Below are 17,748 nucleotides of genomic sequence, written 5' to 3' on the forward strand. Positions count from 1 at the left end.
TCTGCTGGAAGAATGATACGAATGTAATCACTGTAACTGGAATGAGGCTTGTTTTGCAGATAATGCATATAATGAAGTATTTTACCAGCCATAAAGCCTGAAATGGTGTTTATTGGACCATTTAGCCTGCTGCATTATTGCATGAGCAAATTGCTTAATTTTGAAATAATGCCCTTTTTGGAGCCAACAAAAAGTGTCTTCCTCTTCAGCTTTATTCCCATTTCTTGTACGATCATTGACTGGCCTCTTGGTTTAAAGTCAATCATTATAGAAACACCAGTCACATGCAAGTGACAAGCATGAGCAGCACAGCAGCACCTGCCAACATGTACACATTTATTGTGTGCAGCACGCATTTTGAATGTTGAATACTGACATACGCTATGCATATATGCACGGCGGTAAGCAAACCATGACTGGCTCCTCCTCCTCCTCCAAACCCTCTGGCAGAGCTTCTCGTGCACCTCCAATAAAATCCTCGAGCTGTGACGATGCTGACCACCATCTCGTCCGATTTCGGATCTACTGTCTTAGATATTACTATCGTTCCACGTTTAGATTCAGTCGAATAGCTCAGTGCATTTTCAGTCTAATAGCTTCTCATAGAAGGCCTTCCGGACACACACACTCACACAGCACAATCAGAGTTGCGCAACACCAACATATGGCTGATGGAAAAATACTGGGTGACACACAATAGATGCATTGTTCTCACTCATTCATGCAAGTTTAACTCCCACTTTTGCGCAAACCCAACTTTCAACTAGAGCAAGGGTGGCCAAAGTGCGGGCCGGGTGCCATTTGTGGCCTGCAACTGTTTATTATCAAGAAAATAAAAATAAAAAACAGCAACAACGGAAAAAAACGAAGTAATTTTAAAATATTAGGAGAATAAAGTCTTAATATTGTGAGATAAATATTGTCATTTTACAAGAATGAAGTTGTAATATTATGAGGAAAACATAATTATTGAAAGTCAAGTTAAATAAATACATTTAATTAAAAATAAAATGAATTACAATTAAAGTTGATGTAAAAAATGTATTCTTTTCTAAAGTCGTCATATTATATAAAACAAACAACGCAGAGAAGAAAGTGGGAACATTTGATTGGAAAAAAGCTACATAGTCGTCCAAAGTTGTTGTTGCTCACAGAGTTTGCGTCAAGTCACGCAGCCAACCCTGACAAGGAGATATAAATGCGTTTGTTGCCCGTGGCAAATTTTTCATTTAAATATATTTTTTTACACCAGCAGAAATGGAAAAAAAAACAGAGCAAAAGGCATAATGTAATGAGAGAAAACTGAAAAGTTTATATTAATAACAGCATAAAGCTTACTCTTTAAATAACAAATATGTTTTTTAGCCTTTTTACAAAATAAAAAAATATATAAAGCCATAAAGTCCCACTCACCCCCAATTATTTTTTTGGCAGTGAGTAACAACATTTTGTCAAAGTTGGCAGGTCTGACACCACATTGTCATTAAAAATGCAGGTTTAAGAGCTGGTTATTATCATAAGTGAGCCGATCAACTTAAAAACGTAAATTTTTGCAGCTATCTACATGTATTTATTCGTTTGTTTTCAACATACTTTCATACATACTGTGCATTCAAGGCATCCTCTTAAGTGGAAGTGACTGAAAATGAGATGTTTTTCAACAGTTGACTTTATATATTAATGAATATGTGGATATAAAAAGTTAAGGAATATTTGATTCATTTCCAGAGGCCACTGTAAGAGTTGAATGTGGTAACAAGCTTTGTTTTGTGTACAATACTGACTCAAGTAGCTTCCCTTTCTGTCTTGCTGGGACAGCAGCATTCACAGCAAAAGATCTTGAAATGTTTTTTTGTTTTTTTTCAAATGGCTTCAGTTGGTTTCAATACTGCACAGCCTTTTAAATATTGATGCAAAGCCGCAAGGCCAATTAATATTGAGTGAAAAAGTTGTGCCGTGTTGGGATCAATAAGATCTTCATAGGCGGCCGTGCTCGTTGCCCTCGGCTGGTGAAGTATTTGTCACACGCGCAGCAAGCGTCCGTTCTTCTGGTTTCTTTTCTTGCCTCTGTTGTCTCTGCATGAAACTGAGACACAGACTAAGAGACACCCGCGGGACACGGTTCAAATAATAACAGTCTTTACTCAAGAGCCAAGCAGTCATGTATGGGACGGCCGTCGGCAGAAACAAGCCAAAACATGAAAAGACACACAAAATCCCACCATAAAGCATCTGGGTCGCAAAAAAAAAAAAAAAAAAAAAGACTAGAGAAACAAGCTAAGCGGAATACGTGTACTTTTCAGGGTTTTTTTTGTCTTTTCTCACATATGAAGCAATGCAGTTATTTGCTTTCAGCAACAATACTTGGTGTTAGAACTTGGGATGCCCGATATTGGCATAAATATGTAATATCGGTTGATATCGGTATCTGTTTTTTTCCTGTAATGAAAACTGCTTTATATATAGGCCTGTGGGCTGCCGTACTTCCCGTCATCGAGGCATCCAGCTGTGTCAATACGTGGAAATACTGTACTTGGTCACGTCCTGTGTTATTCCTCGCAGTCGAAACTGGGCTTGATATGTGGAAACCACGGGTGTGCCGCAGATAGCACCTACGTTGGCAAACTCGTTAGCGGTTTTGTTGTGTCTGTTGTCACTCGACATTTTTACCCATGTTGACGGACACAAATGTGGAGATGCCATTCACAACGAGGCAGGAGTCGAGGTCGGGGTTGTCCGTGCATGTAAGTGTTTTAAGTTACATTTTTCATACGTAGGTCATATTTCTTCTCTCTTGTTGAGAAGAATAGTTTTAGGTTTTTGGCTATTGCTTAGGCATAGACCCGCGACCCACTGAAAACAGCTCTGCGACCCACTTTTGGGTCGTGAATCACTGATTCAAAATGTGTCTGAGGGGAGCCATAATACTTCTAATCTTGTTCGCTCTGTGATTCCTGTGCCGCAAATGTAAAAGTTAAAAAAAAGCTCTAAATACAAGCCATCCAAGGGTCATATGGGCTGAACTCTATCTTCGGTGCCCTTTGGAGGATGACTGAGGCCTTGACCAACCAGGTGTCACTTTTGTGAGACCACTCTGGAGATGGCTGCAGCGATGACTGATGGCTGTTCTGGCTCCACCCTGCTGGCTAGCCATTTACGGTGATGGATGCTGGAATGCGTGGAGCGCAGGGCCTTTTGGATTTCATTTGCTCGCCGCTGTTAACTTGCCATTATTGATTTAGAGGTGTACTGGTAATGGGTAGCGGGATACCACCCATGTGTGTTGTAAGTAGAAAGTGATCTATCGATAAGCAGAATCCCTAAGTGCCATATCATAACCGCATTAAAACAACAGGAAAAAATATTTTATTGTCTATATGGACGTTGGGTTCATAGTTTTTCTTGCTTATAATTCTCATTTGCAGTGTGTTTCCCAAAACAAAAAAAGTAGGCTGTTAACTATAGACACATATTTACACATCAAGTTACATAGAGCCAAATTCATTCTTTTATTGTGCTCCCATTAAAGTTGCATACACACTTTGTCTTTCGGCCTTCGGAGGCACTTTAGTTAAAAGAGAAAACAGCGGGTTCATTTGGGTACAGATTCCATGTGTATTAAATAAAACAAGTCAGAAGTGAAATACAGCTAATAATGCCCTGTCAAAAAAAGTCCAATCCAATTCAACTTTATTTGTAAAGCGCTTTAAAACAACCACAGTGGACCAACTTGCTGTACAGAATAATACAGTATATAAAATACATAACAATTAAGACACAGAAACTCACAAAAGGGCAACTTTTGTCTGAAAAACAAAGAAAATAAAATGTGCGGACATAAAAACTGTGTATTAAAAAACAGCCAAAATAAATCACAACAAAAGCAGGTAAATGAAATTAATAAAAACTAAACTAAAACAAAAGAAGATAAGTTACATCAACAACTTGGAACAGCGTCGAAGGTCAGTGAAAAGAAATGGATTTTACGAAGACATTTTAAAAAGTGTACAATAAATTATGCTTTCAGTTAGCTTTAGTATCTAAAGATCGAGCTGTGAATAGTGGTGACATTTGCCCTTGCTGGAAATCTGGTCTAATGCATTTTCAGTGGAGCCTCAGTTAGCATACGGCCCGGTTAACGTGTTTTGCGGTTAAATTTACACCAGAATTTTGCCTCGGTTTGCATACATTTTCCAGTTAGAGTACAATATTGCGTGCGTCTTGTCGTGTTATTAATACTCCAACTGTGTTCTTAATGTATTTTTATCACAAAACGCCCTTGTTAGCATCCTAATAGCTTGCTCTGTCCAAGTATGTTTTGGTTAAAGTCAGATGAATGACGCTAACCAAGGTTCCACAGTGTCCAGCTTAGTTTGCAAAATGTTAATGTTTACAATTGCAATTATAGTACAACCTCCATTAGCATCATTAATTTCTTTCAGATCTGACTAACCAAAACGGACGCTAACCGAATCAGTTTTTCCCATAAGAAATAATGTAAATCCAATTAATCTGTTCCAGAAAGCAAACAAAACATGTTTTTTATAGTTTTTATCGTTAGACATTTTCTCATTAAAAAACACATTAAGAATTCAGAAGGACAACGTAGTGTATTAAGAACACAATACGACGCCCGCCATATTGTACGAGAATGCACGCAAACTGAGGCAAAATTGTAGCGTAAATTTTCAATGTTAACCAAAACACACGCCAACCGGGGCCGACGCTCTACTGCATTCCTTAATTGGTGTTTTAAACTATAAAAAGTAAATAAGAAAATGTAATAAATTAAGAAATTTTAAAAAGGTGCATAAGATGTCAAATCAATGAACTCAATGCAAGAAGGTAATATGGAGTCAAAGGATGAAACTGAAAATTGATACTAAATGTCCCCTTCCTTACATCTCTGTATAGATACCATGATGTACATCACAAGGCTGTATAGTGGGCCATCTTTTTAACATATTAATAGTTTTCATCTATACCACCTCTGATGTACAAGGTCACGGTGAAGCGAGAGTCTGTCTCTCCTGACATTGAGTGAGAGGCGGGTATACCCAGAACATGTTGTCAATCTAGCACACTGAAACAGACAGTTATTCACAACAGTAATCAAGCTGCCTGATTATTTTTCTATCCCCATCCACTTTTGGCAGGGAGTGTTTTGTGGCTATTCCGTTTGTTATGTCTCGTGTCAGCCTGTTCTTATGAGAATGATGTCTTTAGGGGGCAAGTTACACAAAACACTTTCAGGTTTCTTAATTGACCAAACACAAACACAAACACAATTACATTTTTTATTTTTATTTTTATTTCCCAGAGTCACAAAGTCCACATCAACTTTGTCAATGAGCGCTCAGTCCTCATCCATCCATCCATCCCCCTAATGCAGATTACAGTACTCGTCTGTGTGGGCGTATGTTTGTGTGTGTGAGCGTTCTAACGATGAAAGATTTTCATCCATCACAGAGGGGGACTGCATGGCTTGAATAAAAATATCTCAATCCCTGTGACAGCTACGACACACACACACACACACACACACACACACACGTAAGCTTAAGTCAGTAAGTACATGTGTACGGCAAAGACAAAGACAGAGTGAAGAAAGCTTCAGGTAGACACATGAGATATGGCAATAGAGAAAGGAGATAGCACAGAGAAATTGATGGATGAGAAAGAAAAAATAGATACCAAGACCAACCACAAGATGTACTACACAATGCTTGCTTACTATATTTCACAGTCCACAATATCTTTTACATATGTACAGTGGAACCTTGGTTACTGTTCGCATATTTTTCGGTTAATGTCGGAAATGTATGCAAAAATGCTGCCTCGGTTCGTGTACATTTCCCGGATAGCGGACAATATGCCATGCTTCTTGTTGTGTTGTTAAGACACTGTCTTTGTCCAACCGTGTTCTTAACGTACTTTTATCACAAAACGTCCCTGTTAGCATCATGTTTGGGACTGCAGCTAACCATTAGTTCTTAGTCGATTAATCTGAAGCTTGTTATTTTGATTAATCGGTTAGTAATCGGTTAGGCCGTAGACTGACCAAATAATTATGAACCAAACACAGTTAGTAGTTTGGATCGTAACATATCGGAAAACAGGCAAAAATGTTGTTCACTGTTTTCCATAGTCAAAGCTGGTGTGTGTGTGAATATCTCGTTTTGCTTAAAACACAAGCATAATAGGTCTGCTTTCATGAATGATTCAGGAAATTAAAAAATATTCACATTCGAGAGGCTGAAATCAGAGGATATTTACATTTTTAAAACAAAAATCAATTACTCAAATACCAAAATTGTTAATCGGATCACCGATTAATCATCGATTCATGGATTAAATGTTGCAGCTCTTATTGTGTTAGCATGAAAACTGGAACTGAAAGTCATTGTCCCCTGGTTCCGTCGCCCAACTATGATGTCATCAGCGGTTGACTCTGTAGTTCTTTGCTAACTAACACAGTCTCTGCTTCTCTTATTGATCACGTTTGCAAAATGACCCACAGTGAAGCCAAACAAAATTGCCAGTGCCAGAATTTTGATAAAGACGGTGAGAAATACGATTGAATTCATGAAATAACTCATGGCAAAACACAAAGGTGGTGTCCATGTGGATCTCTCTGCCTTATAGCGTCTTTGTCACAACCAAGTCTTGAAGTGATGTTACATGTCCATTTATCTTTTTCATTCGTCATTTATTTCAGCATTTTGTCACTTGATTTGGTTGAAGTACATTTCGATTTGAGTCGGACCTGCTGGAACAGATTAATGAGGTTCCGCCGTATATAGAAAGTAGGCCTACTATATACAAGTCTTACATTACTTTTGTTGTTTTGCCAATTCTGTTATGGTCACAAATCACTAGAGTGTCACTCAGTGGAGTCCTCCACCAACTGATGACAAAAGTAAAAAATTGCGGAGCAGTCGGTTTAAAATGCTACTTCCTGATTTATGGAGGATAACCAACATACAGGCAGTGCCTTCATGATTCTTGGGGCTGGAGGGTTCCATTGATGCCAATGCACCTCCCCTTTACAAGGTTTTGCAGAAGTCGGTTTGATATTTTTGGCATAATCTTGATAACTGGATCTCTCCGACTGTTGACTGGAAAGGACTGCTGTGAAAACTGATCATTAAAACAACAATAAACAGTGGTGGCCAAAGACTTTCGAGTACTAAATATATATTTAAAAATGTGCTTTATTGTATTTAACAACCTTGGACCCAGAGCTAAGTGGTACTAAAAGTTTTAGTAGCACTAAATGCTTAAGTCTGATGGGAAATGAGCAAATCTGGTTATGACTCCAGTTAAAAGGACAGTTGAGGTCTGGGTTTCAATAAATTGCCCTCGTTTTCAAGAGAGGGAGCCTATCGACTGTGAGATGAAGTGATAGATTATCAAGCTATTGTTTTCAGGATGCAGACACATTTTTATGGCCATACAGGCCTCAGAAGAAGCTGCTGAAAATTGCATTCTGTATCTTCGCTTCCTTTTTAACTGCAGCTAGCATATCTGCCGTGAATACAGGTTAGAAATGGGAAACTGCTGACATAAGACTTGTAATTAAGGAGACATGGGTCATTCTTTTCAAGACCAAAAAAAGCCAATATGCACGTCTCAAAGAGCGAGAGAGAGCGCGAGACAGAGAGAGAGAGAGTCTTAAAAGACGCAAACTAAAATGTTGTACTTCCACCATATTGTACCTGCCAAAATAATGTATCTTTCAAAAAATAGCATTGGATCCCCAACAATAGTGTATGTTCATGTCACTAATGTCAGTTTTTTTATTTTTTTTAAATCAACAACAGTCGCCATCCTTCTATGTTCTGATTTATCAGCATCCCTTTCCCATCATTGAGGTCCTCTCTGAACAATAAAAAAATAATGATGACTTTGACCTGTTTTTACCACCAAAATGACCCAAAGTGCAGAAGGATTTGGTGAAATTGTTATTTTGTTTAATTTGTTTAATTAATTATAACAGTCTTCACACGGAGCTGCAGAAATGGACTGATTACATTGTACAGTGGAAACTTGGTTAGCATCATTAATCCGTTCCAGAGGGTTCAACTCAAACCAAAACGTACTCTTAGCAAATCCATTTTTCCCCATAAGAAATTATGCACATCCAATTCATTCCTTCCGGACACCCAAGAATATTAATGCAAAACACTTTTTTTATAGTTCTACAATTATAGTTTTACATACACAAAACAATTAGGTTTGTATATAAATTATGAATGAAAAGGAAAATTTAACATTCAACCTCACATAGACCTTGATTGAAGACTTGATTGTTAACAGATACGTCTATGAGGCAGACAGCTCCACACGGACAACACCTTCGAGTTTTCCGCAGAGTTATTTATTGACTTCAATGGTGTTTCTCACATTCTTTATTCAAGTTTTGTCAAGCAATTGCAAGTTTGTTTGTGGGTTATTCTGTGGCCGTGATCACTAAGAAAAGCAGACACTTGCGGCCTAACTCGTTTAATTAGCAAAGAACTACAGAGTCAACAGCTGATGACGTCATAGACGGGCAACGCAGCTGGGTGATAATGACTTCAAATTCAGCTTTCCATGCGAACACAATGCTAACAGGGACGTTTTGTGCTAAAAATACGTTACAAACACAATTGGACTCACACAGTGTATTAATAACCTGACAAGACGCACACCATATTATACACTGAGCGGGAAACATACTCGAATCAAGGCAACATTTTTACATTTTCAACGTAAATCGGAAAATATGCAAACCGGAGTTTGCATGTTGTCCCCGTGTACATGTGGCTTTTCTCCGGGTACTCTAGTTTCCTCACACATTACAAAAACAAACATGTTAGGTTAATTGGAGACTCTAAATTGTCCATAGGTATGAATGTGAGTGTGAATGGTTGTTTGTCTATATGTGCCCTGCGACTGGCTGGCAACTAGTCCAGGGTGTGCCCCGCCTCTCACCCAAAGTCAGGTGGGATAGGTGCCAGCATACCCCTGCGACGCTAGTGAGGATAAGCGGAATAGAAGATGGATGGATGGGAATAAAATAATATAATAAAATATAATAAAAAATACATATAAAAACAGTGTTCTCTTGATGTATTGCAGTTCATTTTTTGCGGATTTGCGGATTTTCTTTTGTGCTTCTTTTTTTTTATTACAGTGTATAAACTGTTGTTACAGGACGAGCCTGGCCCTTTAAGAATAATTGCATTGTGGGAAGTTGAGTGTCTCTCTCTTCCCTCTCTCATCTGTCTGCACCGCCCATTGTTTTCTGCATCCTGATTGGCTGTAGACCATTGTCAATCAATCTCCTTCGTGCCGCCCCGCCAGCTTGCTTAATTGCTAGCTTGTAAATGAATCTTTGGTTCGAAGCAAGAGGACTGCAACAGGAGGAGCGGCAATATGTTTTTACAAGGATACAAAAACGGTACAGTACAGCGGAACGGAGCCACGACGAAAAGGCATGATCACAGGAGTGACTGAATAATTTCTCGTGTCCGACCTGCAGGTTGATCATTAAAAATCAAATGAAGGTTTGAACTTTTTTGAGAGTGTTTAAACAAGAGAGAAATGTGAGAAAATATTATTGTTCGTCTGAGAAAAGTGTATAAAGTGTATGGTGAGGGGTTTTCCAGCCTTAAAACATGTATAATCATTGTAAAAAAATAAAGTCTGCTGCTCTGCGGATATCACTTATTGCGAGCTATTTTGGGAACTATCCGCCTCGATAAATGAGGGAACACTGTATAAAAATAAATAAAATAATACAAATAATACAAAAATAATTGCATGCAGTACAAATATTCTGTAAAAATTGACAGAACAAATACATTCAGGAAGATGACTGAGTGTCTTAGATTTTCTAAAAAATATTTCATAATTAAATAAATAATTGTCTTTTTTGGCATGAATTATTTCCAGGCTTTTGTGGGCCACATAAAAAGATATGGCAGGCCAAATCTGGCCCACGGGCCTTGAGTTTGACACCCGTGCTCTACACTACATTCAAATACCCTTGGCATATATTTGGATTGAGAATTTCAGTTTTTATGCAAACACTGCAATTCTATTTACAAACGTCTACTTCCACAACTGTTTTCAAAATCTTTAGTTTCAAAAAAACACTCTTCATATTGTCTATTTTTAGTTAAAAATGGCCGTATGTCATTGAGGGGCGACCCCCTTAAATCTTTCAAATTAAATTGTTGCCCATGTGATTTCATTTTATGTCTACAGTTGTGTGAAAAAGTGTTTGCCCCCTTCCTGATTTTCCCCATTGTCACACTTAAACGTTTCAGATCACCAAACAAATTTTAATATTAGTCAATGACATCACAACTGAACACAAAAGGCAGTTTTTAAAATGGAACTTTTTATTGTTAAGGGAGAAAAAGTTCCTACAACTGGTTGGGCCACCCTTAGCAGCAACAACTGCAATCAAGTGATAACTTGCAATGAGTCTCTGACAGCGCTGTGGAGGAATTTTGGCCCACTTGTCTTTTCAGAATTGTTGTAATTCAGCCGCATTGGAGGGTTTTTCCAGCATGAACCGACTTTTTAAGGTCATGCCACAGCATTTCAATAGGATTCAGAACAGGGCTTTGACTAGGCCCCTCCAAAGTCTTCATTGCCATTCAGAGGTGGACTTGCTGGTGTGTTTATATTTAGATGGATATTTATATGTATATATATACACTCAATAAAAATATAAACGCAACACTTTTGTTTCAGCTCCCATTTTTTATGAGATTAAGTCAAAGATCTAAAACTTTTTCCACAGACACAATATCACCATTTCTCTCAAATATTGTTCACAAATCTAGTGAGCACTTCTCCTTTGCTGAGATAATCCATCCCACCTCACAGGTGTGCCATATCAAGATGCTGATTAGACACCATGATTAGTGCACAGGTTTGCCTACAATAAATAAGGCCACTTTGAAATGTGCAGTTTTGTTTGATTGGGGGTGGGGGGTCTGGGGACTCAGAAAACCAGTCAGTATCTGGTGTGACCACCATTTGCCTCATGCAGTGGCTCCTTCGCATAGAGTTGATCAGGTTGCCGATTGTGGCCTGTGGAATGTTGGTCCACTCCTCTTCAATGGCTGTGCAAAGTTGCTGGATATTGACTGGTGCACGCTGTCGTACACGCCGATCCAGAGCATCCCAAACATGCTCAATGGCTGACATGTCCGGTGAGTATGCTGGCCATGCAAGATCTGGGACGTTTTCAGCTTCCAAGAATTGTGTACAGATCCTTGCAGCATGGGGCCATGCATTGTCCTGCTGCAGCATGAGGTGATGGATGTACTGCCAAATTCTCTGAAACGCCTTTGGAGACAGCTTACGGTAGAGAAATGAACATTCAATACACGAGCAACAGCTCTGGTTGACATCCCTGCTGTCAGCATGCCAATTGCACGCTCGCTCAAATCTTGCGACATCTGTGGCATTGTGCTGTGTGATAAAACTGCACATTTCAGAGTGGCCTTTTATTGTGGGCAGTCTAAGGCACACCTGTGCACTAATCATGGTGTCTAATCAGCATCTTGATATGGCACACCTGTGAGGTGGGATGGATTATCTCAGCGAAGAGAGAAGTGCTCACTATCACAGATTTAGACAGATTTGTGAACAATATTTGAGAGAAATGGTGATATTGTGTATGTGGAAAAAGTTTTAGATCTTTGACTTAATCTCATAAAAAATGGGAGCTGAAACAAAAGTGTTGCGTTTATATTTTTGTTGAGTGTATATATACTGTATATATAGAGAGAGAGAGAGAGAAAAACAGAGAGCGAGAGAGAGAGAATCATTGTGATTGTAATGCAGGTGACTGTATGCAGAATGCTTGTGCCCACAACTGATACAGTGATTTGTACAGATAAATATATAAATATTATGAGGTTCACAATAGTATTTCATGCTTTATATAAATGGCATCTTCGATTGTGGCACGAGCCTTTTATAAATTCCAGAAGCAGAGGAGGCACTTTTACTCCTAGCCAGGAGTAAGTGCAAATCACCTTGCATTTTATTACGATCCCAAATGATTGACCACCTACTGCACACGACCTCAATCTGGAGGTTGATTTAGATATCAAGAGAGAGCTTCACCTTCAAGTACAGCATTGTAAATTTGAGATAAAAACAAACTGACAATGTCCATTGAAGGATGCTTTGTGGATCTTTTTTAACCTTCCCAGTCCGACTGGCACTAAAACTGAGGGTGGCTTGTGAGAAGAGTGGGAATTCCACACCGTTATTTCAGTGGGGAATTATGTATTTGAGACATAGATATGCTTATAAGATATTTAGCATAGCTTTTGTTTTAGCAGCCACCAAAGTATAATTGCACAATAAATACGTAAATGTAATATACACATTTGTTCTCACTGCTGTTTCTACCAGGAATTAATGTTTTGATACTTGTAAGGACATAATGAATAGTGAAGGCTTTTTACAAGAACTTTTATGTGATGTAACTGCCAGATAAAAAGAGGCCAAAGAGGGGGGAAAAAAAACATAGAAGTGGGCCATCGCACCGCCTTCTAACAAATTACTTTTTTATTAAAGAATGCTGTCTAATAAGAAGAATGACTTGAGTTTTATAAGATGTTAGATGATATCCTCAATACCCCTTTGACACAGTCGTGATGCGTCATAATAAAGTATACGAAGGCAGAGTCGCTGAGGGCTCTGTCTGACATTGCTACATTGCTTTTTTGTTAGGCGGGAGGAGTTCACTGGCGTGCTGAGTTGTCCTATAGTAACAACCGTACTGAACAAAGTTGTCACTCTTATGACTTTGACTTTCACTGATTCCAAATAATTGAGCAAATAAATGCACGTATTGATTATTTCCCAGTTGAGAGACAGGATTAGAGCTGCAACTAACGATCATTGTCTTAGTCGATGAATCTGAAGCTTGTTGTTTCGATTCATCGAGTAATCCTAGACGGACCAAATCAATATGAACAAAACACAAACAGTTACTGTAGTTGTTTGGTCTGCAACATATCAGAAAAGAGGCAAACATGTCGATCACTGTCGCCTAAAGTCAAAGCTGATGTGTGTGAATATCTTTTTTTTGCCTAAAACACAAAGATAATAGGTCTGCTTTCATGGATGACTGAGGAAATTAAAAAAATATTCACATTTTAGAGGCTGGAATCAGAGGATATTTACATTTTTAAATAAAAACATTATTAATTGAATACCATAATAGTAGTCGATTAATTGGCCAATTGAATAATCATCGAATCATCACTTAGTTGTTGCAGGTCTAGACAGCATCATCTGTTGGCTTTTGACGGATTACAGTTTTACCTATGTAGTGTACTAAAGAACTATATATACAATATATACTGTACATACTGTACGAAGTTATTGCAGTTCATCATGGATTTTACAATACATTATTTGCAATTTTGTCACTATCTTCATATCTTCTGCATTTGAAAATTTGCATAAGTGAATTCATGAGTGCTCGCAGACAGTATGTGTTTAACTGCTATTCGGTAATGACACCTCCAGAGAAGAGCATCTAAAATTATGATGATGTATTTAGGTCATATTGTTAACCCTAATAATGAATATGTAAAAGCAAGCATTCTTTCATCATTATAATTGAGGCAATACATTTAGCCAAGTTCAAACATGGTACAGTGGATCCCCACACACTTGCAATTCAGCAAATTTGCTGATTTTTGGTATAAATGTTTTTGGTTTTCTTTGAAAATAGGCTGTTTTTTTCCCCACATAAAACGCATCGTATTTGCCGTAAACTGGTAATGATTTATAAATACAGGATAATGCATGTACAACATTTATGTACCACTAGACACTAAGTTCACGAGATGCGACAATACACAAGACGAGGCGAGAATTTAACAGAATTTAAGGTACAACGAAAAATTATAAAAACATATGTGACAATATATTGCAATCTACTATTTTAATTTCTACTACAGTACTTTACATTGACCCTCACAAAACTACACTCTTCTGCGTGTGTGTATGAATGTGTATATGCTACCAGCCCCGCCGCCGCCCACCGAGGCAAAGAGCCTATGACTGACAAAAGGTCTCACTCCATTCATGCCGTTGTTCTGTGGACCAAACATGCCGAGGTGCTGAAACCAATGCAGAGAGTGAAATCTCCTCCTGCCTGTTTGGAGGCAGGAGAGGAGGAAAGCAGACACGCATGCAACATTATTGAGTTCATTTTCATTTATTGTGTGATTAATTAATTAATTTATTATTGTTCCAGCCATTGTGCCCACGAGACTTTTTTTTTTTCTGAACAAGAAACCTTGTCATGTTTTAATGTCCTGAGATCTTGAGACACGATATCTTTTGACACGCCTGTGCACCACTGTCAAAAAAGCCCACAATTTTTCCATGTTTATGTCTTTACGCTTCATTGATTGTTTTTTGTGAAGCATTCAGGTGACGCAGTCCTTGAACGCAACATAGTTGCTGTGAAACAGTGAAACCTTTACAGTAATCCTTCGCCACTTTGCACTTCAAATTTTGCGGCTCCACTTTATCGTGGTTTTTCAAAAATATATAATCGTAGTTTTGTGGTTGAAAGTGAAAAAATATGCTTATGTAAGCAAATTTTATTTTATTTTTTTTGTCCAAATTAAGCATTTTCAAGGATAAAAATGGTTAAATGAACTAAAATTCAAATATAAGGCATTTAGAAGACTCATTTAAAGACTTTGGAATGTGTAGTATTCTACACTAATCACTAGGGGTCGGTAATGTGACATTGATGAAATGAGAAACCGGAAGTTAAAAAAGGAACAACAAGTCTCCCAATGCTCACGTGTGAGTCTATATTATGTCTTATTCATGTATTACATTTTTTATTTTCTCTTATTATGTTCACTATATTGGGTAATACGAATTGAAAGGTGTTATTTCTTCTCTAGAGGCCTCTAATAATGTTAAAACCCGTAGTTAGAAGGCTGTAAACACGTTTTCTATACTCTATGAAAATATTCCATTCTTAAATTAAGAACCCCACTTTGCGGAAATTCATTTATCACGGCTGAGCCTGGAATCAATTACCCATAATAAACAAAGGCTTACTGTATATAACTTCTACACTGTGGCTCTGATTCCATCTGTTCATCGTTCATCTTATTGAAGAGAAACGGGAGAAGATTCTGTAGTTGAATCTAATCTAATAATTACAACAGTTACTCTTATTGCAAATGTTGATCCAACATCAGAGGAGAACGCCAACGTCAAGCTAGAACAAGGGATTGGAGCTGAGGGGAGCTGAGGGGTACCGCAAATCCCCCATGAAAAGCGAGGACCTACTTTATTACACATACGGTTAAATTAACTAGATCCTCTTTCCCGAAACTGCATTTGTCCATCAAGGTTAACAGGATGAAACGTGGCTGCCATTACAAGAATAAATTTGTGTATCACTTATCTGTGAAAATGTTTTCATGACATTATTTAGCTCTTATCTCAACTTTTCCCATCCAGAACACAATGAAGATGTTGTTTATGTGTCAGCCTTTGATTCTGTCTTTTCTTTTCTTTCCAACCATTTCATATTCTCTGCTTAGTGGGACGCTATCACAGAGATGGACGAGCACAATCGGCCCATTCACACCTTTCAGGTGTGCAACGTGATGGAGCCCAACCAGAACAACTGGCTTCGATCCAACTGGATTTCTCGCCAGGCTGCCCAAAAAATCTATGTGGAGCTTCGTTTCACCTTGCGCGACTGCAACTCTATCCCTTGGGTGTCTGGCACCTGTAAGGAGACGTTTAACCTCTTCTATCATGAGACTGATGAAGCCCACAGCGTAAAATTCAAGCCCAATCAGTACACTAAGATCGACACAATCGCTGCTGACGAGAGCTTCACTCAGATGGATCTTGGAGATCGCATTCTGAAGCTCAACACTGAGGTGCGAGAGGTGGGACCGATGACCAAGAATGGCTTCTATCTCGCATTCCAGGACATCGGTGCCTGCATTGCCTTGGTCTCAGTGAGGGTTTACTACAAGAAATGCCCGTTCACGCTGAGAAACCTGGCCTCGTTCCCAGACACGGTACCTCGTGTGGACTCGTCTTCACTGGTGGAGGTGAGGGGCGCGTGTATTGACCATGCTGAAGAACGTGACACACCCAAGCTCTTTTGTGGAGCTGATGGTGACTGGTTAGTCCCACTGGGAAGATGTGTCTGCAGTGTTGGCTATGAAGAGGTCGACGGCTCCTGCATTGGTAAGTTTACCAATTTTCCTGGCATTCTTTTCCATCCTCAGACATTGACAATCAAGCCAAGACTTGTTATCTAAGAATGGTGGTAATACATGCAGTGTAGTTATATAACCTGGCCAGATACTCAATTTTAGAGACATCAATACATAATTTAGATAAATATAGTGGATAGATGATGTGTCCTGTAGGGCTTTATTTCCATTCATTTAATTTATATTATGCCTAAAATTATGTTCAATACGTTGTCAGCAACATCAGTGTGTACTGAATTTTTTCAGATTTTCAAATAGGTAAACAACCCTTCCTTACTTCATCACAAGTCTTCATTCCCTACTGCTTCTTATCTCCCTTCTTAATTTTCTGCACCTCACTCTTATTGCTCGCTGCTTACCCTCTGGAGATTACGATGAGATCTAATGTAATTTGGGTCGTGTGCAGGATTGATAGTATGCTGTGTGCATCGGCAGTATCTATCTTTCTGTCTGTCCGTCTATCTGCCATATCTATCGTATCTAATACTTGGATTTAAAAGGCTGTCTCTGTCAGTGGCATGACTGTGGTTTTGGGACTCACGTTATTTTGTATCGAGCGTCTGCGTGCTGAATTTTGTTGTGCATGTGCATGTGATCAGGCATCTGTGTGCGTGCTGTGTAGCTTAACAAACAGCTGCGCCAGTGGCTACCTTAGAGCTTCAGATTACCCACACTGACTTGGTATCAATGTAATCCCTCCATCCCCGATATGAATTTTGGATTATCCCTGGCAAAATGGCATAAAGGAGACACCTTCATCACGGTCCTCTGAGAGTTTACCTTTAAACACAGTTTCATGACCTAACTATATGATGCAGTGCAGTTACACATTTGGGTCAACATCTGAATTGTAGATACAGATCTGGGTCATTACCAAAAGGCGACCAATTTATCTTTTCAAAATACCAAAGCTCGGAATTTCACTGAAAGAACTTCAGGATTTACGACCATGATATTACATCATCTGAATAATCTCTAAAAAAAAAAAAAAATAAGAGCAATATATTTGATTACAGCGCTGGACTCTAGCAACAACAAGGAAGCTTGTTGTATGCATATACAGTGTTCCCTCATTTATCACGGGGGATAAGTTCCCAAAATAGCCCGCAATAAGTGAAATCCGCAAAGTAGCCAACTTTATTTGTTTACAGTTATTATATATGTTTTAAGTCTGTAAAACCCCTCACAATACACTTTATACACAGACAGGCATTAACATTTTCTCACATTTTTCTCTTGTTTGGACACTCTCAAAGTTCAAATTTTGTTAAAATTTTATTTATCAATCTACTAGGTTGGACACAAGAAATTAAGTGACTCACGCGTATTCACTCCACTGACCGTGCCCCGTCCTGGCGCTGTTCGGCTGTAGCGTTTTTGTATCCTTGTTAAAACATATTGCTCCTGCCGTCGTCGTCCTCCTCGTCCTACTCCTTGAACCGAAGAT

At 38.7% G+C, this 17,748-nt stretch overlaps 1 protein-coding gene across 4 annotated transcripts in view; it reads left to right on the top strand.

Annotated features, from left to right (window-relative positions):
- The window catches only part of epha6 (eph receptor A6), a 245,183-nt gene that overhangs the window by 86,567 nt on the left and 140,868 nt on the right, over positions 1-17,748 (top strand). For all 4 annotated transcript variants that reach the window (XM_054786681.1, XM_054786683.1, XM_054786684.1 and 1 more), the window contains exon 3: positions 15,609-16,272. In XM_054786681.1, the coding sequence (XP_054642656.1) occupies positions 15,609-16,272 (664 nt within the window). The remainder of the gene's footprint in view (positions 1-15,608; positions 16,273-17,748) is intronic.

This window comes from Dunckerocampus dactyliophorus, chromosome 9 (assembly GCF_027744805.1).
Source record: "Dunckerocampus dactyliophorus isolate RoL2022-P2 chromosome 9, RoL_Ddac_1.1, whole genome shotgun sequence".
Lineage (NCBI taxonomy): Eukaryota > Metazoa > Chordata > Actinopteri > Syngnathiformes > Syngnathidae > Dunckerocampus > Dunckerocampus dactyliophorus.